At 36.1% G+C, this 26,426-nt stretch overlaps 2 protein-coding genes across 3 annotated transcripts in view; both read right to left on the bottom strand.

Annotated features, from left to right (window-relative positions):
* LOC118279182 (multiple C2 and transmembrane domain-containing protein) overlaps positions 1 to 21,908 on the bottom strand; it is a 229,978-nt gene extending 208,070 nt beyond the window's left edge. For both annotated transcript variants that reach the window (XM_035598731.2, XM_050698373.1), the window contains exon 1: positions 21,617 to 21,908. The gene's annotated coding sequence lies outside the window, so the exon portion shown is untranslated. The remainder of the gene's footprint in view (positions 1 to 21,616) is intronic.
* LOC126911358 (piggyBac transposable element-derived protein 1-like) lies at positions 16,089 to 17,411 on the bottom strand. The gene has a single exon (XM_050698234.1). The coding sequence runs from the start codon at positions 17,409 to 17,411 to the stop codon at positions 16,089 to 16,091; it is 1,323 nt and encodes a 440-aa protein (XP_050554191.1).
* Positions 21,909 to 26,426: the final 4,518 nt, after the last annotated feature.

Here is a 26,426-nt window from a genome sequence, read left to right as displayed (position 1 = left end):
AAACCTTTACATTCGACTATAAACACCAATTTGTCAAAGTAACTTAAGTTAATCATTGAAATGGGTCTGCGGTTGTATGAATGAAGGATTTTCAATTCCGTCCCCTTTAATGTAACTACGATAAACCTCAATCCTTACTCCTCAATAGGACCTTATTAACTAAGCATTAAGGCTGATTATTCCTATTCAACATTCTCTATTAAAGTTCGTCGGGGATTGCAGCGAAAAGTTTTAATTAATCGATATTTCGGTAGCAACTGGATTTTAGTTACAGTCACTGCCCTCTACAAACTCTTTGGTTAAGCGCTCAAAGTTTTGCAAATCGAAATGCTATTTGCAAACTGTATTCAAGATTTAAATAGCTGTTTGAAGAGAGAGTTTTAAATTAATTACGAATTAATTTGGACTGCACCGCAGTGGCTGGGCAACCGGCTGCCGCGCAATGTGTAGCGGGTTAGATTGCCGCACGGAACAACTCTTTGTGTGATCCACAAATTGTTGTTTCGGGTCTGGGTGTTATGTGTATATGAACTTGTATGTTTGTAAACGCACCCACGATACAGGAGAAAATCCAAGTGTGGGGAAATGTTTGAAGAAAATGCTCAATACTAAAATTAGCTACAATTTTTAATCAACTATATTATGGTAGTAGCAATTTAAAGTTTGCAAGTTACCTATGGTAAGCAGTCATCGCAACCTAAACACACCTGTAACACTAGAAGCAATCAGTACGTTATGGAATGTATTAAAGAAAACTACCTAATTGCCTAAATAAGGTCATTAAAATGATAAATTATACGCCACAAGACACGCCTGCGGCTAGAAACAGACGCGTGACGTGATGCCATTTATAATATTTCTATTACAAAAAAAAAAAACATGGAAATAGCGTGCTCAGACAGTTTAGTAGACGAGGAGACTTATTAAATATCCTAAAAAACCAAAGTAAGTATCCTTAAAGAAGGTTCTCAAAATAGACGAACGAACAACGAAGGGCCAAATTAAAAGTACCCTTAACCAACGAGCATGCATGAAAGACTGATGACTGTTGATGAAGCGAAAGAGGTATGGAAGATTCGTAGCAATTGGCGTTCCATTGTCTCTGCCTACCTCCATGGGAGACAGGCGTGAGGTTATATGTATGTATATAGGTATGTTCTCAAAATAAACCGAGCAAACTTTCCTCGAAGTTAATTTCCTTCCAAATTAATCAAAGTAAAATATTTTCGTAGCTATTTTAGGATCTAATAATTAATAACATTCCATAAACTAACAAGCTAATATTACATTTTAGATAAACACAATTTTCATTAACCCGTAGTGTGCCGGGAGCACAGATCTACGCGAGACGCAATGAGTTTTGTATTGTATCTCATATACCATACAAGAGGTATTGCTAACAGCAATGACATAACGACATCACGCCTTTTCTCGATTGGTTAGACAGAAGCGAATATTAAATGTAACTGCCTTCAACAGTTTTCTATTGGCAGTCAAAGACTTAATAGAGGGTGATTCTATTGTTTAACCCATTAGTCACAATCTCAGACTCCGATTGAGGAATATTCGAAAAATTTAAAAGAATATTTACTTTGCCCGATTCGGGGTTCGAACCCAAAACAACGCTGTCTAATATAAAGATAATTTTTACCCAATTGTATTCTGTTCACATCAGCTACTACGGCTTCACATATCGTCTCTTTCGCTCTTACTGATATTGTATATTACTATCCCATTCCAACAAATGTTATATTACTTCGTCTGTAGGCCTGGCACGCTTCTTGCCAAAATATTTAGGTCAACGAACTGTTCAGTTTAGTGGGACAAAGTTCTTATGAAACTTGAATTAATCGTGAAATGGCTAATATTATATCTTTTGTTTGTTCTTACTCTAGTAAATAGACTAAATCCTAGATTTCTAAGTTCTTTATGAACGAGCTGAGAGTTTATTTAACTGCTCAGTGTCCTAACCGGCTGATCTAATAATATGTGAAGGAGGCCATTTTTTTGATGACTGAGAGAAATCTTCAAAAGGCGCCTAGCTTTCTGGGGATAAAAGACTAGGGAGTGTGGGATTTTTACCTAACTAAAACCACCCCGGTGGCCACACTCAACAACTGTAGGGAGCACTGGGTCCTTATTCTCCCTGATCTAGAAATTTGTATGGTAACGTCTCGTAATGTATTATCGAGACACAATACGTTTGATCAGTAATCCTAAACGCGTGGTGCAGTGCCGTGCCAAAACTAAATGGATCTAACAGAACAGTATAATATTTTAACATATTTGCCGTCCAGTTTATTGGTTCAATATCTTCAGAAAGAAAATAAAATCTTTGAGTGAAATTCCTATAGGGAATAATAGCGGACCCGACAGACGTTGTCCTGTCTACACGTCTTTAATTTGAAAATATGTCGGATCCAATGTAAAACATTCCAAAATCAACAACTACTAATAAATTGAAAATTAATTAAAAACCATTGTCTAGCGGACAAAATTGTGAATCTAAACCATTCTCAGATCCCCTTGAACACACACAAAAATTTCATCAAAATCGGTCCAGTTGTTTAAGAGAAGTTCAGTGACATACACACTTACAGAAGAATTATATATATAAAGATAAAAATCTTAATTTATTTTCTTCTATCAAAAATCCGCCTTATCTTTTGTGGTTTTAGTCAACTTTGGCATGAGATTAACTAAAATTGGGTTAACAGTCAGGATTTATAATAAATCAACTATTATCTGCACTCGTTTAAAGGTAATTTGTAAAATGGCATGATGTCGTTTTATGTCAAAGATATAGATAACCTATCGGAACTCGCCATAAATCACAGTTTTGATGCCAAACTTAGTAACAGTGTCCAAAGAGACAATTAGAGAGATGACTCACTCCTAAGGCTTCTAATTACCTATATAAACATTTTTAGTTTACATGTCTGTGTGTTACCCATCAAAACGACTGTTATTTTCTTTTAAAAAAATAATTAATAAACGTTGTTCCACACTAAGATTTTCTCCTGTGTTTAGTTATTCAGTACCTGCATATCAATCCAACCACAACCTCGTTACCATGGTAACACAACAAACAAATCTAATGGCCAGTTAGACAAATATCAGTCGGGACTAAGAGAGGATTAGGTAAGAAACACAAGGATCGTATTTCAACATCCACCTAACATTCGTACGTGGTTCTAATCAACGTATTTATGTTTCGGTCGGTTTGCCCACCTGTTAGTTGGGCAAACGATTTATTGCCCGAATTCCCTCTTATCAAGCAGCTTTATCTCCAAAAGTTTGAAGCCCAATTAAGAAGGAGGAAGGCAATTTGCTTATTTGATTATTTCCTTTGTAACTTGTTGTTCTAATTTGAGATAGAGTGGGATATGATTTAATTTTAATTAAATTGTCAAGTGGTCGGTGTGATTGCCAGGCAAGGGATCTTGGGTTCAGTTCCCGGGTCGGGGAAAGTATAATTGGGTTTTTTTCGGGTTTTCAAAAATTTGCCAGTAGTAAGTAGCACAAAGTCTGGAATTGTGCCCAGTATATAGCAATAGGCTCACCCCCTGTTACATGGGACTTATAACACAAATGGTGAAAAGTGGGTGTACATTGTACAGCGGCATTACGTACCGTAATGTGCAGGTGCACCTCTGTCTACCCCTTCGGGGATAAAAGGCGTGACGTTGCATTATCTTTTTAAGAATTTCTCCTATGTCATAGGAGCATGATTCCCAGACCCGAAACAATAATCCGTTTTGACGTGATTGAGTAACAAACATACACATAAACTCACTCACAAGCTTTGACATTTATGAGTATTTTTAAGTTATGTAATTTCGTTTAACTCCATTCGAAACTTATTATAAACTATTAATATTGTTCCCTCAACTGGCAATAAAAACTAGACTTTAATAGCGAAGATTTAAAAATCTTAATCCTTTAGAATTTATCGCAAAGTTTTTAATGTTCCAACCTCATTCATTTTATGAAAGCAATTTCATTTTGTTACTGGCTATAAAATAATGAATGAAAATATTAAACCTTTATTGTTTATTCATTTTAATATTATAGCTGTTCTTTTAGCCACGTAGCTGATAAAAAAGCGTGTTTGTTTGTATTTAAAAAAGGTAACGGTTACCAGGGTTCCAGCTCAAAGCAGGAGAAGGAACGGGTGGTTTTTAGTCAGTTTAGTCAGTAAGAATCTGACTCTCCCTGTCGCCTCCCTCTCGCCCAAAGCGGAAGAAGGCAATGGATAAAGGGACTCTTCACCATGACGCGTGATGATGAGGTTGATCGTGCGTTAGCGCTGGCGGCATTATTAGCATTTTTGACAGGATACAAGAATCTAACCACTGTAAACAGACACCCAAAACTACTGCATCATCCATGCCTTGTCTTCTATTGATTCTTCTAATTTATGTTTACAAATGCATCATAATACAGAAGAAAATTTTAACAATACAGAACTACCTCGTTGGATTTGTGGTTGCAATTGCGACTGTCGAGCAAGGGGTCGCACCCGGGTCGGGCGAAGAATTGTTGGACTTTTTTCGGTTTTTCAAAAATTTGTCAGTAGTAGCACGAAGTCTGGAAATGTGCCCAGTGTATGCCAATAGGCTCACCACCTATATTGGACAGTGGCATAACGTGTCGTAATGTGCATCTCGGCCAACGCTTACAGAGATAAAAGGTTTGACAATGTATGAAAAAAACAGAAGAAAATTCTATAAAGGGGAACTAGGCAACAATTTGACACCAAAAACTGACAACTCTACTTATATCCCTACGAAAAAGGTCTCACTTATCTGTATTGTTTCCTCAAAATGACCTCACATTTACCCTACTCCAGTAGATTGTACATTTATTTGGCGGCATACAAATGCCTTGTAAGTATGCAAGATAACAATGGGAGTCTGGAGAACGTCATCATTTATGCGGAGACCTTTGAAATGAGAGCTTGATTATGTTCATATTTAGGGTATATTTAAGACTACTACTACTACCGCATTCAGAGTCATTTAATGATTACTTACTTAAACTATTCCTTAGTAACGATTTTGTTCCGAAAACAATTGCTAGGTTAAGTAACCATTAAATTACTCTGAGTGCGGCGGTTACTTGCTGATGATATAAAGGAAAGCTTGGTTAATGAATACATTGCGAAAAACGTTTGTCTTTGGCGGTCTTTTAAACGAGTGCACAATGACTTCAAGCAGGGAGAAATGCCAAGACACCGCGAGCCACGGTACCTGCTAACTTTAAGACACTTTAAGAAAATTAAGCAAAATCATCTGCCTAGTTGTTTTCTATCCATAATATTAATAACGCTTTCAATACTTTCAATTCTCAACACGTTAAATGTGATGAGAGCCACCACTAAAAGTTTTCTATTGACCGTCAAAGAATTATAAAACCGTCAACAAACCAAAATACAACACAAATCAAATAATTTTTTACCAGTATACGACCAAGCCAACAAAAGCCACAGAATGGATATTTTTTACTAAAATAGTTTGTGCGATCCAGTAGTCCAATTGTTCTACCGTCTATAAATATGTGGCTTACGGCGCAGCTGCGATACGAGTGTCGGCGGCCAATAAAATTTAATTTGGCATTGTGCGGTTTGCATTTCGACACCAAATTCGATTAACGGTAAAGTGGTGGAATCGGGCTTTACACTAGTTACCTTTTAGGTTACATTTTTATTTAAATTTAGATCCTTTACTATGTGTATATCTTGCAACTGCGTATCACGTCTGATTTTCTCAGAAAGGAAAGTTAAAATACTTAGAGGATACGTATTTCTTTAATATCGACTGATTATAATGACCTTCACATTACTTGAACCTAAGATTAAATAAGGGTGCTTTTCTCCACCACAGATATGCTATGTAACTATGCTGCATAAATGTAATAGCTAAGCTATGAAACTATGTGACCGTTTTCACTAATTCTTAGCTATGTAGCAATACGAGTAAGATGTGCTATGATGATGCGAAAAGCACCCTTAACCTCTTGTCTGTTGGTATATGAGATACAATAGAAAACACATTGTGTCTCGCGTAGATTTGCGTTCCGGCTTACTACGGGTTAAAGTCTAAATGAGCCTACTAAGCCAATATAAGCAAGGAATAAGTAAATATAGGCAACAACGAGTTTCAGCTTAACTATAAAATGTATTAAGACATAAAACGTAATGTGCTGACGAAATGAGAAGATGCCGCGCCATGATAACCTTTGATGTTCGTTTTAGATGTGTATATACACTTTATGTACTAAGTATGTGCATTAATAAACAATGCGTTGCCATTTATTGTTCCTACACGTGCCTACTGGCATAGAAACGACTGCTTCTTGCATTAACACTTAGACTTTTTTGTCTAATAAATACTAGAATATAGTCTAATATAGAGTAATGTAGTCTAATGTAGAATAAAAGTCTAATATAATACTAGATATAATCTTCTAGACTAATTAATAAAATTGGAGTGTCTGTTTGTAATATTGAAGTAACTTGACTGATAATGAGTAAAACCACCGCGTTCTTTCTCTTACTTTTTGAGCCGAAGCCCTGGTAACACCACAGAACAGATAAATTTAGCTGTACGTACACGGTAGGCAGTCCGCAGTTCCGGATCGGCATCAACCCTACTGAATCCCAATTTTATTGGTGGAATGTCTCTTTGATTACAACGATACTAAAAATGTACTAATAAAAAATAGGAAAAATATCGATTCTAAGATCGTTTAGTTTTATGACTTTGAAAAAATACGAGGAAGAAAATTCCCGTCAACCTGTTTGACCAAAATATCCCTCTAAACGAAGTAAACTGAACATCCACCTAACCACTATTAAAGGTAATCGAATATCTGGCCTTGAGAGCAAACGATCAACACTTGAGCAAAGAGGATTCGCTTTACGTCATTAGCTGTGCCAAACGATAATATACACTCACAGGCACATTTAACCGCCCACCTTGATTTTCTTGATTTTCTCATACACTACTTAAATCTGGGTAAGTTTGATATTTTTTTAAAAACTAGACACATTTTGTTAATTAAATACTCTGTAGTTATGTTAAAAACTGAATTTATTTATCACTTAAATAAAAAAAGCATTTTTAGAGGTTTCTGTAGAAAACTCTTGTTTTACAATATTTGTTATTTTTAAGTTTCTGGGCTCATTTATTGAATTTTAATAATGGGTGTTACCCCCCCGGGCTCTAATGACTTCTTGCAGTCGGTTTGGAAGGCCATAAATGACATCTTGGATGTCAGGTTGAGGAAAGTTGTGTCACTCCTGAATTGCAGCAATCTTGAGCTAAATCGTCGTTGGTGCGGGAACCCTTGCTCGAACTCATCTTTTAAGGTTGTCCCAGATGTGTTCAATCGGATTGAGGCCAGGGCTGCGTGCTGGCCACGGTGATATTCGTATACCGACCTCGTCCAGGTACTGGGTCAGCTATTCTAGCGACATGACATCGCGCATTCTCATGCATTGATTGAAACACCAATAAATGGTACAAATGTCACGATATGGTCTTGAAGACCCTCTTCCAGATCCCTGTATGCAATAACACTACACCTATCAAACCCTACGAGATCGGTACGAGCGTCGTAACTAATGCCGCCTCAAATCATTATTGAACCTCCCTGATAACCCACGTTTCCATATCGTACACGGGGCAAACCTCCCATTTGGTAACGTCTATACACTCGCTTACGCCCATCTGGACCTCATAGGGCTATTCTAAGCTTTCGTCTGAAAACAGAACGTCCTTTATTGGTCTGTAGACCAGTTTGCGTATTCTGGGGCAAATTGAATTCGCGCTCTACGGTGCTGTGTGGGCAATTCTGGGGCACGTGCTGGACGAAATACAGTTAGTCTAATATAGAGTAACATAGTCTACTTTTACTCTACTTTTATTCTATATAAATAACAATAAGAGTCATTGGAATGTCTGTTTGTAATATTGAAGTTAATTGACTGATACTGAGTAAAACCACCCCGTTCCTACTCTTGCTTTTCGAGCCGGAGCCCTGGTAACCTGCTAGGCTGTCCGTAGCTCCGGGTCGGCATCAGCCGTACTAGGCCCCATCTGTGGTGTTCTAATGGCTCTTTAATTACAACGATACTAAAAATTTACTAATAAAAAATTGGAAAAATAATATCGATGCTTGGATTTATCCTTTTACTACTACTCTTTATATTTTTAAATGTTTTATTTTTTTTCTAATTAAATATTTAAAAATTTAATTAACAAGAAAGATAAATAAATAAATGATCATAAAATATCGAGGCTCATAAAATATGATTTTGTAAAAATACGAGGAAGAAAATCGCCCTCAGTCTGTTTATCTAAAATTTCCCTCTAAACAAAGTAAGCTCCACCTAACCACTATTAAAGGTAATCGGATATCTGGCCTTGAGAGCAAACGATCAACACTTGAGCTAAGAGGATTCGCTTTACGTCATTAGCTGTGCCAAACGATAATATACTTTAAGGGACACTTGATGCGACTAATGTCTTACGAGATTTTATTGCGTGTCGTAAAATGTGGATAAGGTTGAAAATGGATTGTCCGTGTTTGGTTGATGTTTGTAATTAAATTTAGAGAATTAAATTTTGGAATTGCCATTTTATATTAACAATTAAGTTAAATCAACACTTTTACCTATTTAATTTTAAGTAAATAAATATAATATACTAGCTGTTTTCTCGTAACTTTGATCACATAAAATAACAACTTTTGACAGAATTTGTTTTTCTTTAGTAAAAGTACCCATAGTTACTCCTTAGTACGTGAGCTACCGGCCAATTAAATTTCTGTCTAAGTTGGTCCAGCCATTTCAGAGATTAACCGATTCAAACAGACATCATCGAGCAAATCTAACGAAGACTGCAGAGACAGCACGTTTGGCGCGGTGGCTGGGCAACCGGCTGCAACGCAACATGTAGCGGGTTCGATACCCGCTCGAAGCAATTGTTTGTGTGATTCACAAATCATTGTTTCGGGTCTGGGTGTCATGTGCATTGTATGTTAGTAAGCACACGAACGACATAGGAGAAAATCCAAGTGTGGAGCAAAGTTTTATATGTATATAAAAAAGTGTGTGTGTATGTGTTTTCAGCAGGTTTAAGCATCAATCACCAAGACAGATTAGCCGGTTCGCGATCATCATCGAAGTAAATCTACCAAAAACACAATTACTTAAGGGTTCTTCAACTACACCTATTAACCACATTCATAACAACTTGGTTACCAAAAACCTATCAAGTGAAAAGGACCAAATGGACAAACAGATACCCAGATACCTACATAATTGTACCTTCGTCCTTCACAAATGAGGTCTTAAGGGTCTGAATTCTCGCCATATTTAACAGGGATAACAATCCCACAGCTCTGGTGTGACGTCATAATTGGGGAGCCTGTTACTAAGAGGCTAGACTAGATAGGTATTGTGTCAGCTATACGATACTGAACCTAATTTCTTGAGTATTTCGGGTTAGTTTTAAGTGTCGTAAATGTAAAGTGTGAGCTGTGTTTCATGACACTTTTTATATAGGTAGGTAGAAAGAGTATCAGTTTACTTATACATAGTACGCACTGTTAACTTATATACATACAAAAATTGTGCTACTACTAAGAATTCAAGAAACCAATAACATATTACTGCCTCCTTGATCAAGTGCGACTGCCGGACAAGTATTACTTTTTCGGTTTTTCGAAAATTTCTCAGAGGAAGAACGAGTCTGGAATTGTGTCCATTATAAGGCAATTAACTCATCCCCATATTACATGGGACTTTTAACACAAATGGTGAAAAGTGGGTGTACATTATATAGCAGCATTACGTGCCATAATGTGCACATCTGCCTATCCCTTCGGGGATAAAAGGCGTGACATTGCAAAAAAACAAACAAAAAAAATAGAACTACCTATTAACTTTCCCTCTTTGCGTCATTATATAAATCCCAATACAAACCAGAATCGTCAATCTAATCTAAACTCAAACAAAATATAACCGACCAAACTCGTATATATGTGAAAAAACATTGAAACGATTACTCTTCATATTTACTCAACAGAACTCTCTCGCTCACACAGCGAGGTAGAACAAACATCACGTTGACCGATTCAATGCATAAATTATGGATAACCATTAATTATACGGCTGTTACACTTACTTTACTTTATTAAAATTATCGCACTCTTTGTAATTAGTTTAATATGCATAAATATGTATTATGGAATTTATTGTGGGTGGTGTACCTACCTAAAATTAGGTACCGAAAACCGGGGTGAATAGAAATCGAGGGGTGAATAGGTACAGGAACGGAACACTATGTAAAACCAAGTTATTTTATCACTTTTATGTTATGTCATCTACTTACTGCTACGGAACTCTTCATGGGCGAGTCCGACAGGTACTTGGCCGGTTTTTTACCTTATACAACTATACACGTATTGTTCGTAGTTTATGACCTACCTATATATATCTAACCTCACACCTGTCTCCCATGGTAGTACAGACAATTTTTTAAGCGGTTCAAATCATCCAATGATTTCTCTCGCCCCGGGCGAGGAGAGATGGAGTGTCAGACTCTTATTGAATAAAAACCAGCCAGTTCCTACTCCTGCTTTTCGAGCCGAGCTCTGGTTAACCCGCTAGGTAGTACCGCAGCTCTCCGGATAGGCACAGACAATGGAACGCAAATGCTACGATTCTTATATACACCTTTCGCATAATCATCAGTCGTTTCACGCATGCTCGTCGATTAAAGGCACTTTTAATTTGGCCTTTCTTTAATATATTGCCAATCTGGTCGCTATATGTCCGTAATAATAATAGATAATAACAGTAGGTTACATTTTAACAATTTATATAATCTAATGGCAATAAACAGAAACATTTGTGTTAATGATAAGCCACATTAAGATAAAAAATAGAACAGGTATAAGCACAATACACAAGCTTATCCCAATTGCCGGGAAAATCTCGACCCGAGTTGACGTAATCCACAGATTAAATATATTTAACGAATGGTAATCGTCAACAGGGCTGACACTGCGCTAACACAGTACAAGGAGGTTGGATAATAATTCCAAAGTTTTAATTAAAAAGTCAGAATAAAGAGTGATTGGTTGAAAAGTTTGAGGTATTAAATACGTTTACTTAGCTAATGTTTCTGTGGAGATCTCTGGTTTGTTCAAAGTCAAAGTCAAAGTTAAAATTATTTATTTCAAATAGACCGGGAAGGCACTTTAGAACGTTCTTCTGCCAATTTTAAACGGTTTTCTTTAGTCTACCCCGTTTGTTTGTTCGGGTATTTAGTAATTGGAATTTTACTCCCTTCCTGACGACAGGTCGATCAGATATTTGGAACACACTTATACTCTTGATAACCATACAATTTAAAATCATTTTTTTTTTCGATAACTATCTCTATTATGGATATCAAACGAAAGGGCTTGATTGGTAGAATAGAGCTCATAAAAACTGTTAAACATAAACAAATAATTTTATGTATTACTTGTTTAGACATAAATTTTGTTCAGGAACATAGTCAATAGTATTTAAAGAAAATGTAACAATTAATGTCTCACGCTGTGATTTACAGTGGCATTTTTGTGTTTTTTGATCAAGGCTTTTAGAAATGTTTAAAACTGATTGAAAATGTCTCACAGCTAAAAATATAACGTTTCAAAAAACAAATAATAATAAAAAAGGAATCACTTCACTCTGCTACTGATCTAGCGTCGTAGGTGAAGTCAATAAACCAACCGATGTTAAAATTCTTCCACTTTTTAATAGTTCTAATAATTTTCTCCCATTACAGGGAATTCCATGTAAATAAAGTGTAACGTCGGTACTACAAACTCACGATTCAAATAACTTCCACTATTTACCTAAATATTATGAAACAAGTTCGGACTTCATTTAACTTTTCCTTTGCAAAACTTTCAGAAAATAAACAAGTCATTTAGTTTCTTTCAGGCGCATATAATTCTAAGTAGTATTCCTCCTGCGACTTCACTCGTGAGGAATTTTAATTATTTTGTTTACAGTAGTATGATAATGTCGTGGTGGCCGGAGGTTTAAGACGCTCGCTTCTCATTCATAAGGGTGCGGGTTTGAAACCTACCAACGGCAAGTACCAATGTGACTTTTTCCGAGTTACTTTCTAAGATTATTTAGACACCACTGATAAACGGTGAAGAAAAATATCGTGAGGAAACCTGGGCTTATCTATAATATAAAAATAAGTCGAGTTTTCCTTCCTGGCGATATGACTCCAGAACGCACGAACCGATTTCTACTAATATTCGTTGCAAAGTTCTCGGGCTCTACTTATGAGATTTATAACAAAAAAATCAAAAGAAAAGCAGGAAGAAAATTATTGGTGTTCACCGGGTTTGCTAGTAATATCTAATTATAAGTTTGAAATCGCCAACCTACATTGAGCAAGCATGATAATGCTTTTCCACCCGAAAAGAGGCCTTGCAGTGGCCAATTATAGGCTGTTGATATGAGGATAATGTGCTACATGGCAATAATTTAATACATTTTTAAATCTGTCTAAGTTCTACTTAATGCAAACAAGTAATTTAAACTGTGATTCCACGTTTAATCTCCATATTGATCGGAATGCATTTGATTTTTCCTTTTAGGAAGTTTCTGGTAAATTCGAAGCTTGGAACGGTGCCCAGGCGATAAGCATTCGCTCGGAGCTGCTAAGTGACACAGCGGTGAAAATAGTAGGAGATTAAAGTATCTGCTTTTCCAATCAACTGGTTCGAAACCTGGTGAGTACAGAAAGGGTTTAAAACAGCTACGAAAAGTTGGATAGTTAAATTAACATACTTTTCTCTAAATGCCATAAATGTCTATTTGTTTTTGTTTTGGTAATCACAAAATACGTCAAAAATATATTTATGTAACAGTTTTTTTTTTAGGGGAACATCATCCAATGGCTTCTTCCACCTTGGGCAAGGTAAGGAGTGTCAGACTCTTACTGACTAAAAACCACCCCGTTCCTACTCCTGCTTTTTGAACCGGTGCCCCGATAACCCGCTAGGTAGTCCGCAGCTCATTTAACGGTAAGATTAATGTGATTTGGTCTTCTAAAAACATCACATATTATAGAATAAATGAACAAAATTATATTCACAAAATAAGATCTCGATCCCTTTCTCAATAAAGTATTAAGAACACTAAATAATCTTGAAGTGAACTTGTACCTTAGGAAGTCATTTGTCAAGGTTTTTCAAGAGCTCTCGGGTACGGTCAGTGACGTAGGTACGCCCAAAGGAGTAAAAGTTTTAATAAAATACGAGAATTTCTCAAAACAGACTCAAGATTCTAAAAATAAAACTTTGTGAAGTATATTTTAACTAGGATTCTTTGTGATATATTTTTACTTTTATGTTTTATTCATGAGGCACATTTCTTTATTCAGTCCTTTTCCTGGTATGTATAAGATGGTAGTTGCTAATTTACCTTCTTTTCTCGTTAAGTTTCTTTGAAGATTTTTCTTAAAGCAAAAGTATTTTTAAAGATTCCTGAAGCGTTGAAATGTTTATGAAACTATTTCAGTTTTATTTAAAAGAAACCAACATTCAGAGTTCTACAAAGAATGTGTTTCTTTAGCTCTGAACAAAGTAAGAGAAAAAAATATTTACCACGCTCTGTTTTCAGCCAGCCACTTAAACTATGCTCATATTTCAAAATGAGAAATGACCGTAACTGACGGACTAAACCAATTTTTTTTTATATAAAAATGTATGAATATAGTTCAGTAGTTTATGCTTTTATTTAATAAAATTATTTTGTAGCCTTTAAATATGTTTAGTTGGCCTTATTACTTGAATGGTTTAACAAATGATTTCACAACGAGGGTTTACATTCACATTAACGAAACTATTATTATGGAGTAGTTTATTTTTTTGAGGGGATAAAGTCCATCAAATTACTTCTCCTGCCTTGAGCGATGCGAGAAAGAAGTGTCAGACTCTTACTGACTAAAAACCTCCTCGTTCCTACTCCTGCTTTTCGAGCCGGAATCCCGCTCTAGGCAGTCCGCAGCTCCGGATCAGTATCACCCCTTCTGGACCCCACCTGTGGTGGTCTGATGACAGCGAGATTACTAAGACTACATTTGTCATCGTCTTTTGACTTATCGTGTCGTGTATTTAGAGCTGTATAAATATACATTTTACAGAGATCGAGCGGTGTTCTCTGATAAACCTGAACCTTTTAAACTGCGATCCTCCAACCAGCCCGCTTAGTGCGGAGAGGAGAGCTATTTGGAGCTGTTGATGATATAATTTGAAAAACAAACTTATTATAAACACTTTTAAGGTTACGAAAACGTCTTAATTATACAAATATATTACGTAATGAATACAAATACTCCAACATTGACTCTGACATATTCAAATACCACATACTAGGAAATCCAATCAGTCGACTTGCTTGCACACCCATTACCCGTCCTCATATACGATTCTGACCTAAAATTACGAAGTCTCAAGCTGTATAGGGACCAAGGAATGAAATATTCCACAAATCTGTCTTCGGTGACATAATATATTCATGTCAATTGATTTTAAACGCGGTTACACAAGAAGCTATGCAACACCAGTATAAGCTGACCTCCGAATGTGCGGAAAGATCATTCAAAGGCAGACCATGATAAAATAGTTGTTATAGCTTCATATGTTGCTGTGTGTACGTTCAATATTTAAGAGATTCTGCCCATACTTGTGTACTAAGGGCTAATAGCCCTTTCTATGTGATTCCCCGTGTGTATTTGTAGTAGTAATTAGATATGGTATTTATGACGTGATAAAACTAGTGGCTAGGATGGTAGGTTAATATTGTATGCTACTATATTGTATAACATACGCCTCTGTTTAACGCCGAAGGGGTAACCAGGGTCCATATATTCCCGAAGCTGCGGATGCCTTAGTGGGTCACCGGAGCTGCGGTTCAAAGCAGAAGTAGGAACGATGTGGTGCTTAATCCAAGCCCAGTTATTATTAGTAGTGTTATGAGACTCTCATAAGGGGTGATAAACTTATTGCTAAGCACCGGGTACTATCAGCGTTAATAAAATAAAACTCGAGAAACAGAAAACAACAATAATAATTTGTTCTATTTGAAAATCGAAGTTGAGAGGCCTAGCTCAATAGTAGCACTTTTAATCTCTCAACCAACAAAACAGAAATTAGTCCTTTTTTCCGAAACATTGTAACAAAACCCCTTTTAACTTAACAAACATTTAGTAGGTCAACGACCTTTAAAAAGGATACAGGTGTACATACAAAGAACACAAAGCAAGCAACCTTAACCCTCTATCACTCATGAAATCTGTTTTTATTTATTTCTTTCAATTCGATTCAATAGCATAAAAATAAAAGACACGTATTTTTTTATTTTTCTATATTTTTAATATTTATGAAGAAAATCACAAAAATAGGGAGTGTTGCCTACAAGCAACATTGAGGTAAGTGGTAAAAATTTACTGTAATAATAAGATAGGTTGGTAGGTTAGGATAGATGAAAGTTTTTGAAACAATTCTTGGTTTTCGTATAGCATAATGCTACTCCGCACTTTTCACAGACATTATGGGTAAATCCTACGCACTTTGGAAATTTGCATCTGATTTTTTTATCAGACCATTGTGGCCAATGTCCGATTTGGTCTTGACGTACCGCTTTTGGAGGCACATGTTGAGCAGGTCCTTTGTGCTTTTTTCTTGGATCTCGCTTTCTAGTGAACGCCGACTAGATATACTAGGTTTTGTACCTAATTTGCAAAGGGTCACAGCAACTTCCAAACGAAAATCTGCAGATGATAAACAACCTGATTGGAGGCCTTTATACTTATTTACCCTTTTGTACAAAAGCCAAGCATTGGCCATAGTCAAATCCAAATAATGGTAAAACAGACGCATGGGCCATCGTTTACTTCTCAAACGTATCTTGTAAATCCCCATGATACTGTCAAGGAGGTCAACACCACCCATATGCCGATTGTATTCTCCTATAACATTGGGTCGCTTTATATTTACATACTTCAATTTTTGTTTGTCCCATCTACGAACATCACTTTCGGGCTTCTGTCCTGCAAAGGTGGACGCCAGGCTGACAATTTTATTGTCCTTCCATGCAACAGTTGAGACGTCGATCCCGTTGACATCGGCCACATATTCTTCCGAATAGCCTCGTTCTTTTTCATCATCAACTTTTCAGTTGACAGCTTACAATCCGGGATCCGATTTCTTCTGATAGTACCCAAACTGAGAATGCCTTCTTTGGCCAGGTATTCCAACAAACGGAGTGATGTAAAATAATTATCAAAATAAAGTCTAAAGTTCTGGTGTCTTGGAATCATACGAGCTAATCGCATGACTACGTTAGATGAGGCACCTAAATCTGGCTCTCCATCCAAGACGACATTTTCTTTGCCAGTTTCAATTTCAGTCTTATAGGCAAAACCTGTAACACCACTCAAAACATAGACTTTATAGCCCCATTTGTGGGGTTTGTTGGGGTTGTATCTCTTCAATGTGTTCCGTGATTTAGTTGAGCACATTTGCTCGTCCACACAGAGGTGTTCTTCAATTGGGATGTTACTGTAAGCCTCATTCAAAGAATCAACTAATGGACGTATTTTGTATATGCGGTCATGATCAGGATGTTCCCTAGGGAGGTTCTTACTGTTGTCATTGAAATGCAGCGACTGACGAATTTTTTCAAATTTGTTCAAGCTAATGGTCTCTTGTATTAGAGGTGTTCCGAGTATAGGGCTCCAGTGGTTCGTAACTCTAGGTAATTGTACAAGTGACATTATATATACCACACCAATGAATTGCCTGACATCCGCCTCTGACACCCGAAAAGTGCTATTGGGATCTTTCTGGACTTGGTACAAATTAGTTTCTTCAGAAATCATCTTGATAAGTTCCGGTGAAAATAAGTGGAAAAAGTATTGTATAGGAGTGTCCAACTCAAGCAGATCAGAACCTAGGGTCTTGTTTCCTGTGAACATAAGCTGCAATTCACTCAATTCAAGATTCTTTTTTTTCCATCTCAAATTCAGTTTAGGTATCTTCTCCTTAGCAGGTTTCTTGGCGGGAGGAGCTTGATCACTCATTTCTCGTGATGGAGCATATTCTGTGCTACAGCCTGGGCTTTCATGATCGTCTTCGAGGGTTTGTATTATGGAATCAACATCAATATCCACCTCTGGCACGTCATCTTCAAAATTATTCAACTCTGGGACAAAGTCAGGGTCTGCGAGGCTGTCGTTATCGAAATCCAAGCCATCCTCACTATCTGCGTCATCAAAAAGAGTAGCAGCTATGTCTTCGTCACGAAGACAACGCTTAGAAGACATCCTGAAATTAATAAAATACACTGTGGGTATTGTAGGTAATCTTACAAATAAACAAACCTATTTGTCTGATGTAGCCTACGGGCAACAAACGGTTATCGTAAAAAAAAAAACAAGCAAAACATAAACTATTGTCAAAAATATCTATATACGATAAATTTCAAACACTTACCTCTTCAATCGTGCACGAAAGTAAACAAAAACCCCCGTAAAACAATTTATTATTATTTATTGAAATCACACACGCAGAGCACTTTTCAAAAATGGCGTCGGTTGAACGACTAACTAAATTTTACGACACGTACCGCCATCTAGTCATATTCTTTTGAACTTGACGGGCAACTAGGATTGTAGACTAATGGCTACAGTGAGTGAATTGCTTAAAAAATAATTAATATGCGTTTAGTAGAACTTCAAACGGTATGTTGCTTATAGTCTACAGTATGCCATAGAGGGTTAATTCGTTCTCTAACAAACGGCTCTGAAATGCAATGGCGAATGATGGCATCACTCTTTTACTCTCATTCGAGGAACAAAAAGACAAAGTTTCTTGTCTTCGAGCGAAATAGCGGAAAAGGGGTAAAAAGGAAAGTTTTATTTCTAAAGTTTATAAGTGTAAAGTCAACTCCGTAAGGTTGATATTCCATTGGATATATTTGTGTAGCTTTACTGAATATAACATCACACCTTTTAACTACAGGGAGTGGACACAAACAAAATAAAGTCCTAAAGTTTAGATACCACGGTACCCTTTTACGAAGTCACGGCGAGTCCAAATGTTAACGTTGAAAAATTACATCCAAAATTGTATTTTACGTTCGTTTCCCTAAGGATCACAATTTTAGATTCGAAATAAAAGTCAGTTGATATTACAAACCAAATAGAGGTTTGGCGAGTGAGTTTTTAGAATGTCGCCTTAAATAAAGTCGTTTTTTGGATACACTTTTTTCTACCTCTTTAACATAATAATATAACAAAGCATTATGCGATACAACATAAAATACAGAACATTATAAAAACGACGTACATACGTGTACGAATGTGTTAATTGTGTGGAACGCAGTACGGTGGGAATATTACGGCGAATGTACACACGCAAATATATCGTTACCGCGACTCCAATGCAGAACTGTAATGTGGATCTAATTATAACATACATGCTATATTTTGTATGTCAGCTTACCGGATTACCGGGGCTCCAGCTCGAAGCTGGTGTAGGAACGAGGTGGTTTTTTGTCAGTAAGAGTCTGACACTCCAATCATACCCAACGCGGGAGCAGTAATTGGATGATTTCCCTTTCTCAAAAATAATATACGTAATTGTACCTAGCTACCTACCATTAGGTAGGACCTAGTAAGACTAAGTTAAAATGTTGAGTAAAATACAATATAACACTATTTGGGCGATATGGTCTGGTAAAAGTTCACAAATACCTTTGGAGTAAATAACAAAAAATATACTTTAACCAATCTACCAATTAGTCAAAAGTTACGTTAAGACTCATTAATAAAAAAGTTAGCCAAAACTAGCTAACTTTCAGGCCCTTTGCAAAATCATTATTAATAAAAGAAAAACTGTTCATGCTAATTAAAATCAATCCTCAAAACATTGTACACGCTCGCACTCTCACATTATCACTAATTTAATTAAAAGTACCTCCAATCAAAAAGAAACACATGTCACTTAGAACGCAGACGTACTAAAAAAATGTAATTTAAAAGTACTTTCAACAAACGAGCACGCATGAAGAGATTGATGAATTCAAATGAAACAAAGGAACGATGCCAGAATCGGGTCATTTCGCAGCCCATTGTCTCTGCCTACCCCAATAAGAGATAGGCGTGATGAATTGTATGTTCATACTTCTTCATATTATTATTTGACTGCACGGTTGGTGCGGTGGCTGAGCAACTGGCAGCCGCGCAACGTGTGGCGGGTTCGATTCCCGCACGGAACATTCTTTTATGAGATTCACAAATTGTTGTTTCGAGTCTGGGTGTCATGGGCACGTGAAATTGTATATCTGTAAACGCACCCATGACACAGGAGAAAATCCTAGTGTAGGGCAACGATAAATATATATATGTATGTAATAGAATCAAATAACAATATTCTAGTGACCTCTGCTATAATATTACAAAGGAAAAATATATTTTTTATTTGCATTAAAAATGCTCTGAGCCAACTGTTCAGATTTCAAAATTCCTTTGGAAAGCATACGTTCCACGAATATACTACTTTTATTTTAACGTTCGTATTGATACAGAAACTACTCTCGAAAATATTCTAAGCCGTCCACAGGTGAAGTCCAGGTGGTCCTTTGGTAAAAAGCTAGTATAGCTCAATTTCAGGTCCAAAAAGCTAATAACGCCAAAATTATTATTTAATTTCAGTCGACATTGACTGATTTTCATTTAATTTTAGGCGCACATGTTAGCTAGATAATGATGACGTATTGTCAAATGTATAATTTAATTAATTCACGAATCACTGAAAACGCTAATTCTGTGGTTTTGTGCATACATTAATTATTTATTACTACAGCTTATTATACGTATCATGATACCTCTTGTCACAATGTACGTACACATTATATTAATACTAGCAAACCCGGCGAACTCCGTTTCGCTTCCAATGATTTTCTTTTGAAATTTTTCCTAAATTTTCTTTGCTATAAACCTCATGGAGCCCGAGACCTTTCCAAGGAATGCAAAACCGTGAAAACCGGTGCGTGCATTCTGGAGTTATAGCGTCAGGAAGGAAAACCCGACTTATTTTTATATTATAGACTAGCAAATCCGGCGAACTCCGTTTCGCCACCAATTATTTTCCCTGTTTTCCTGCTTTTCTTTTGAAAATTTTCCCGAATTTTCTTTGCTATAAACCTCACGGAGCCCGAGACCTTTCCAACGAATGCAAAACCGTGGAAATCGGTTCGTGCGTTCTAGAGTTATAGCGTCAGGAAGGAAAACCTGACTTATTTTTATATTATAGACTAGCAATCCCGGCGAACTCCGTTTCGCCACCAATGATTTTCCCTGTTTTCCTGCTTTTCTCTTGAAAATTTTCCCGAATTTTCTTTGCTATAAACCTCACGGAGCCCGAGACCTTTCCAACGAATGCAAAACCGTGGTAATCGGATCGTGAGTTCTGGAGTTATAGCGTCAGGTAGGAAAACCCGACTTATTTTTATATTGTAGATAACGAGAACGAAGTACCAATACCTCCATACTGTAATTTTTTCGAAATTAATCGAAATAGTACCAAATGTATGAAAACCCTAGAAATGAAACGTTTTCTTCAATTAGTATAAAATTTAGACTTTTATCAGTTAGGAGTTATTGGTACTTGGCCGTCGATATGTTTCTTTAGCCAGTGTTCCATTTTCAGTATTTACGGATTACCATATATGATATTAATGGCATAATTAGCTAATTAATGAAATTAATTTGTATTAGAAACTGTTGTTAGAACGAAACTTCTAACATAATAAAATATTCACAGTATGAAAATAGAATAAATAGATATCCTACTAATATTATAAACGCGAAAGTTTGTATGTTTGTTTGTTTATTATTCATTCACATCATAATGGCTGAAGGGATCATGGTGAAGCTTAAAACGGAGGTAGATTATGGTCTGGAATAATACAAAGGCCACTTTTAATCTCACGGGAACGCGGGCGAAGCCGCTGGCAGAAGCTAGTTTTGTATAATAGTCATTATTATCATAAAGTCACTTTGCATAACCCCAGTCCCGTGTAATTGGCAGTGAGCATATTAATAATATATATTGAGATCATTATCACAGTCTGTAACAGTATTAAAACAGTAAAATCTAATGTCTTCCAAAAATATTTATTTTATCCGAAGATCGAATTTAAAATGTAACTGAACATTTGAAATCATTGGACGTTATAATACTTAATGCCATTAAAATATTAATTCTTGTACAATAACAATAACCTACTTATCCAAATCATCGACCTTTATACAAATGAAGATAATACGGGAATGTAGGGCACTGCTCCTTTTATTAGCGAAACCGACGCTTTTGTTAGAAACGTTAAAAATGCAGCATCGTAAACACGAACCCCGAAAATATACGAGAAGCCTTTATCATAGATATTTACATAAAACAGGTTCTGCATACAAACCTTTTGTATTTTTACCTATTTCCATATAAATATGCTAAACAAAATACTTACACATATTCCTTAGTCAGATCTGATCACATCACATGCGGATAAAACACAGAAAACCAGTGAAAAAATAACGTTATCTCACGCCACGGAAACCTTTTGTTAACACCAAAATTACACAACACCACACTCGATATCTTTGCACCAACACCTACATACACACCCACTGTCAACTAAACAACACATACAAACATCACTACTAGTAATTTTAATAGAGAAATGTTGATTTTTGCAAAAACAATGCTACGGCGTAGACCCTTCGTAGGCCCGCCCGCTTGCTACGAGCTCCGCTACGGACTGACGTAGCGCGGAGCCCGTAGCCGGCGACTTGGAGGGAAAATAGATTTGCGCACAATACGCCGACCGATACGAATTGATACTTGTGCCATTGAAAAGTGTACGTGAGGTTCAATGGTGAGCGAACTTGTAATAATATAGGTTTTTAAATTTACATTACTAAATACATTTACTTACACATTATTTTAAATTGTTTGCAATTTTTAACTGCTCTCTTTTTTTAATCTCAAATGAGATGGAAAATATAATTATAATATATAAGTTTTTAAACTGACATGGTCACTAACACTAGAATTGGAACTTGAACAGTTTATCCATGATCATGGCATTATGACATTAAATCTCTAAATCGATTTCAAATCAGGTGAACTTTTATTAAGAATGTTGATGATGTTTGAATAATCTGTATGGAATGGAAAAAATATTGTATTCGATTTTTATAAGAGAGAAATTCTATCCAATGATTTCTCCCGCCTTAGGTGAAGCGAGAGGTGTCAGACTGTCTAAAAACCACCCCGTTCCTCGGTAACCCGCAACTCCAAACAATTGTAACAGATTCATATACTCACAAGAATCTTATCCAGATATTAAAACGATACAACTCTCACAAATAAACACAAACATTTAATATTAAACTCTACGTTATAATAATATTTCCAACAAAATGTGACAACCGCTACCGCGGATATAAAAATAAATGTTCATCCCATTGAAGATGATCGCATGCTCCATCGTGTGAAACTATTGGAAATAAATCAAGGGGATCTTATCACCCTCCTCGCGGGAGCCCGTGCGAGCCACGCATCGATTACGTGTAACACATGGGTTTACGGTTAACCCTATAATTATAAATTATTTTTAGGTGAGCTCGGGTTATAGGTAAATAAGACTTATTTTCGTGAGCATACGTATGTAATTTGAAGATGGTTAATAATGATGGATGTTATTTTATGTGCGATGGGAATTTATTCTATAAATAATCTTAAGGTGATCACAATAACCCTATTGTGATCACCTCGTGTATTATTTTTATCCTTTTTTAACTAGTCACGAGTTTGAATATACGATATGTTTATAGACAATGAAATCACTCCTGGATAATTGATATTTATTGACATGTAAAAGTGCTACGGCGTGCAGTTTAGTCCATTTGCAAAAATAAATCTATTATTTTATATTCCTTTTTAGTTAATATACCTGTTTTCATTATTCGTCAAAAGCCTAGCAATCAGCTATTTTTTAATGGTAAAGTAAAAATGCCCTTGGCGTCTCTATAATCACAAAGTCATCAAAAGTTTAGCATGAACGACCAATTTACCTTACATTTTTATTTCCACAATTGTCAGCAATTTACAGACAGATGAAAAAATCTCTGAAAAAATTAGATCTGATTTTCATAACGTATTCACAAAGTAAAAAAATATACTGAGTCTAATTTGCTACGCCCACGTACTCGTAGTCACGTAGCTAGTCTACGGGCTACGCCGCTACGCCGTAGCACTGAAAATTATGCTACATTCAGGGTAATTGGTTAATAATAGGGACAGACATATTTGCGTTTGAAACTAAGGGACTTGGTATATTTTACGTTATAAAATAAATTTGTATTTAGAGCCAACTAAGTGACTAGTGTCAAAGACCGGGTAGCAGCTCTCTCTGATACATTATAGCAAATATTCTATTATATTATATTCTGCTAATTATGGCTACTTGTGTTACTATTTCACCAGCTGCTCGGCTCCTATTGATGTGATATTTTATAACCTATTCACTCCATCCCTTCAACTATCGCCAATAATTCACGTCAATTCGTCGCTCTATTTTGCCGGAAAAGACGGGCAAACAGACACACACACTCTCGCATTTTACTATAAATGTAAAAGTGTATTTGTTTATTTACTATTGATAGAATCTTATATTCTGGAAGACTAGAAATTCAGCTCAATCTAAACCAAATAGTCTTGTCCTTTGTCCACAAAAAATGGAGCATTTATTTACCTTGACATTTGAACAACAAAAATACACTTACCTTTTCTAGGTTTATATACTTTCACCACAGCGAAGGCATCTATAAAGGCCTGGTTTATTCTAAACATACAATTTATAAGCTACGCCTAAGTCTGGGTGAAGGTAGACCCAAAAAGGTTTTGTAAAGAGAGAATGGCCTACCTATTTTCTATGCATATACCTGTCACCAAGTTTATTCATTTGATACCACATAACTTAAGCCATCCAATACAATACAATAAATTTACTATAGGTAACTTTAATTCTACCTCTCTGATCTATTTGTTTACTGTGTCTAACAATCTTTGTTTCATTCCATTATCAATTGATTTATATTATTTTTTACTATTAATAGCGCACTTTTAAATGTTACATGTCATATGTTGTGAACAGTGTTGTAGGTTATACATTCATAAACCATGTATTTATATTTAACTTAGTTTCAGTCTATATTGTACTAGCAAACCCGGCGAACTCCGTATTGCCAACTGAATTTTCTTTGCTATAAACCTCACGGAGCCCGAGACCTTTCCACCAAAAGCAAAACCGTGGAAATCGGTTCGTGCGTTCTGGAGAGAACTCCAGATCCGAAGAGCGTCAGGAAGGAAAATCCGACTTATTTTTATATAATAGATCCCAAATAAAGAAAATTTATAAAATAAAATAATACCCATAAATATTTATTTGTATACAATAGCTGAAATAGATTGGGAATCGTATGTGAGGCAACCCTTGTCACCATAGTCCCTTAGGGCAAACCTGCCTCAATACACGGCAGAATCGAACAACGATTTACGAAAACACGAGTTTTCGTCGCAATGTATTATTTTCAAAACTTCTGTAGCATTGGCAAGTAGGTATGTGGCGTATTTATTATCACAGTTATAAATAACAGGTATTTAATGGATAACAAATAACAGTTCTTGCAGATAATATAACTGCGGAAAATAAAAAACCAACTGCGTTTCTTTATAATATTAAAATGAAAAAAGCTAAAACAAGAAAGTCATCGTAAAATGTAAGCAGTCGGGACCCATTCTTAATATAAAGACTTTGTGAGGGCACATACGGCTGGCTTTCTAGAATGGGTCCCGACTGCTTAAATTTTACGATGACTTTCTTGTTTTAGGGTTTTTTTTTTTCATTTTAATATTATAAAGAAACGCAGTCGGGTTTTTTAGTTTTTTAAATTACCCTTTTTATTTTATTTTTTTTAGTTTTATGTTTTTTTTTATTTTGATATATTCTGTGTCACTCTCACAGTAAATACGAATCCAACGACACCTCTCAAGTCAAAATCCATCAAGCCGTTTAGGCTAGAGAGTGAGAGATATTCGAATTTGGCGCCAAAAATCCGCCATTTTGTTTTTTTATTATTTTTATATATCCAGTGTCACTCTCACAGTAAATACGAATCTAACGACACCTCTCAATTTGTCAACCAATTGCATCAAACCGTTTAGGCTGCAGTTGCGTGGCAAACAATTATACCATACCATAGTCAAACATACATACATGCATAATACATACATACGTGATTAATACATACATACATGACATACATACAATGTACATACAACACACTACATACATACGTACATACATACATACATACATACATACATACATACATACATAGATACACTCGAAAAACATAACCCTCCTTCTGGCGATAAATCGGGAAAAATAACAGTCAATCTGTTCTACACTCTTTAGATCATAGAATAGATTGAGTGAGTGACTGTCACAATCACAGCTGAAAATAATAAATCTGTTACCGGAATTAAAAGGTATACCAAAGTGTAGAATGAAGTCGACTCTTGTCTGATTTGCTCGTAGAAATATAACAGGCTATTTTTCAATAACAGGTGTTAAGAACTGTTATTTTTACGGAAGAGTACAGGGAAAACAGATATATTATATTTTTTGTTTGACCAGTTACAACTTAAAACTGTTATAGACAAGTATTAGAGATGCGAGACACGTATTGTATCGCGGTGCAGATGGTGACTCATTGTTAACCATTACGATGCAGTGATTGCTTTAATGGTGCGGTCCTCGTGTTCGAATCTCTGGCTTGGCTATGTTTTATTGGAGTTCTCGATTTTCGAAATGATCAAAGTTTATTATTAAAGATGAAATGTTATTTGCATAATTAGTTACAGAATGCGTTATCTAATTTAACTTTCCTTTTTTTTTAAACGTTGCCCCACACTAGATTTTTCTCCTGTGTCGTGGGTTCGTTTACAAACATACAAGTTCACATACACATGACACCCAGACCCGAAACAACAATTTGTGGATCACGCCAAGAGTTGCTCCGTGCGGGAATCAAAGTCGCTACACGTTGCACGGCAGCCGGTTACTCAGCCACCGCGCCAACCGTGCAGTCAAAATCAGCAGTCAGTGCAGTCTAATATATTATACGTGAATTAATATGTGTAGTTAAATGAGATAATTTGAAATGTAATAAGTATAATAAGTACATTTACCTCACACACACACAGACTTT

Source organism: Spodoptera frugiperda, chromosome 14 (assembly GCF_023101765.2).
Source record: "Spodoptera frugiperda isolate SF20-4 chromosome 14, AGI-APGP_CSIRO_Sfru_2.0, whole genome shotgun sequence".
Classification (NCBI taxonomy): domain Eukaryota; kingdom Metazoa; phylum Arthropoda; class Insecta; order Lepidoptera; family Noctuidae; genus Spodoptera; species Spodoptera frugiperda.
The sequence above is the reverse complement of the archived record's forward strand: the minus strand, read 5'-3'. Positions and strand labels throughout refer to the sequence as shown.

Coding starts and splice junctions, on each gene's coding strand:
- LOC126911358 (XM_050698234.1), bottom strand. CDS start 17,411: ATGTCTTCTAAGCGTTGTCTTCGTGACGAAGACATAGCTGCTACTCTT.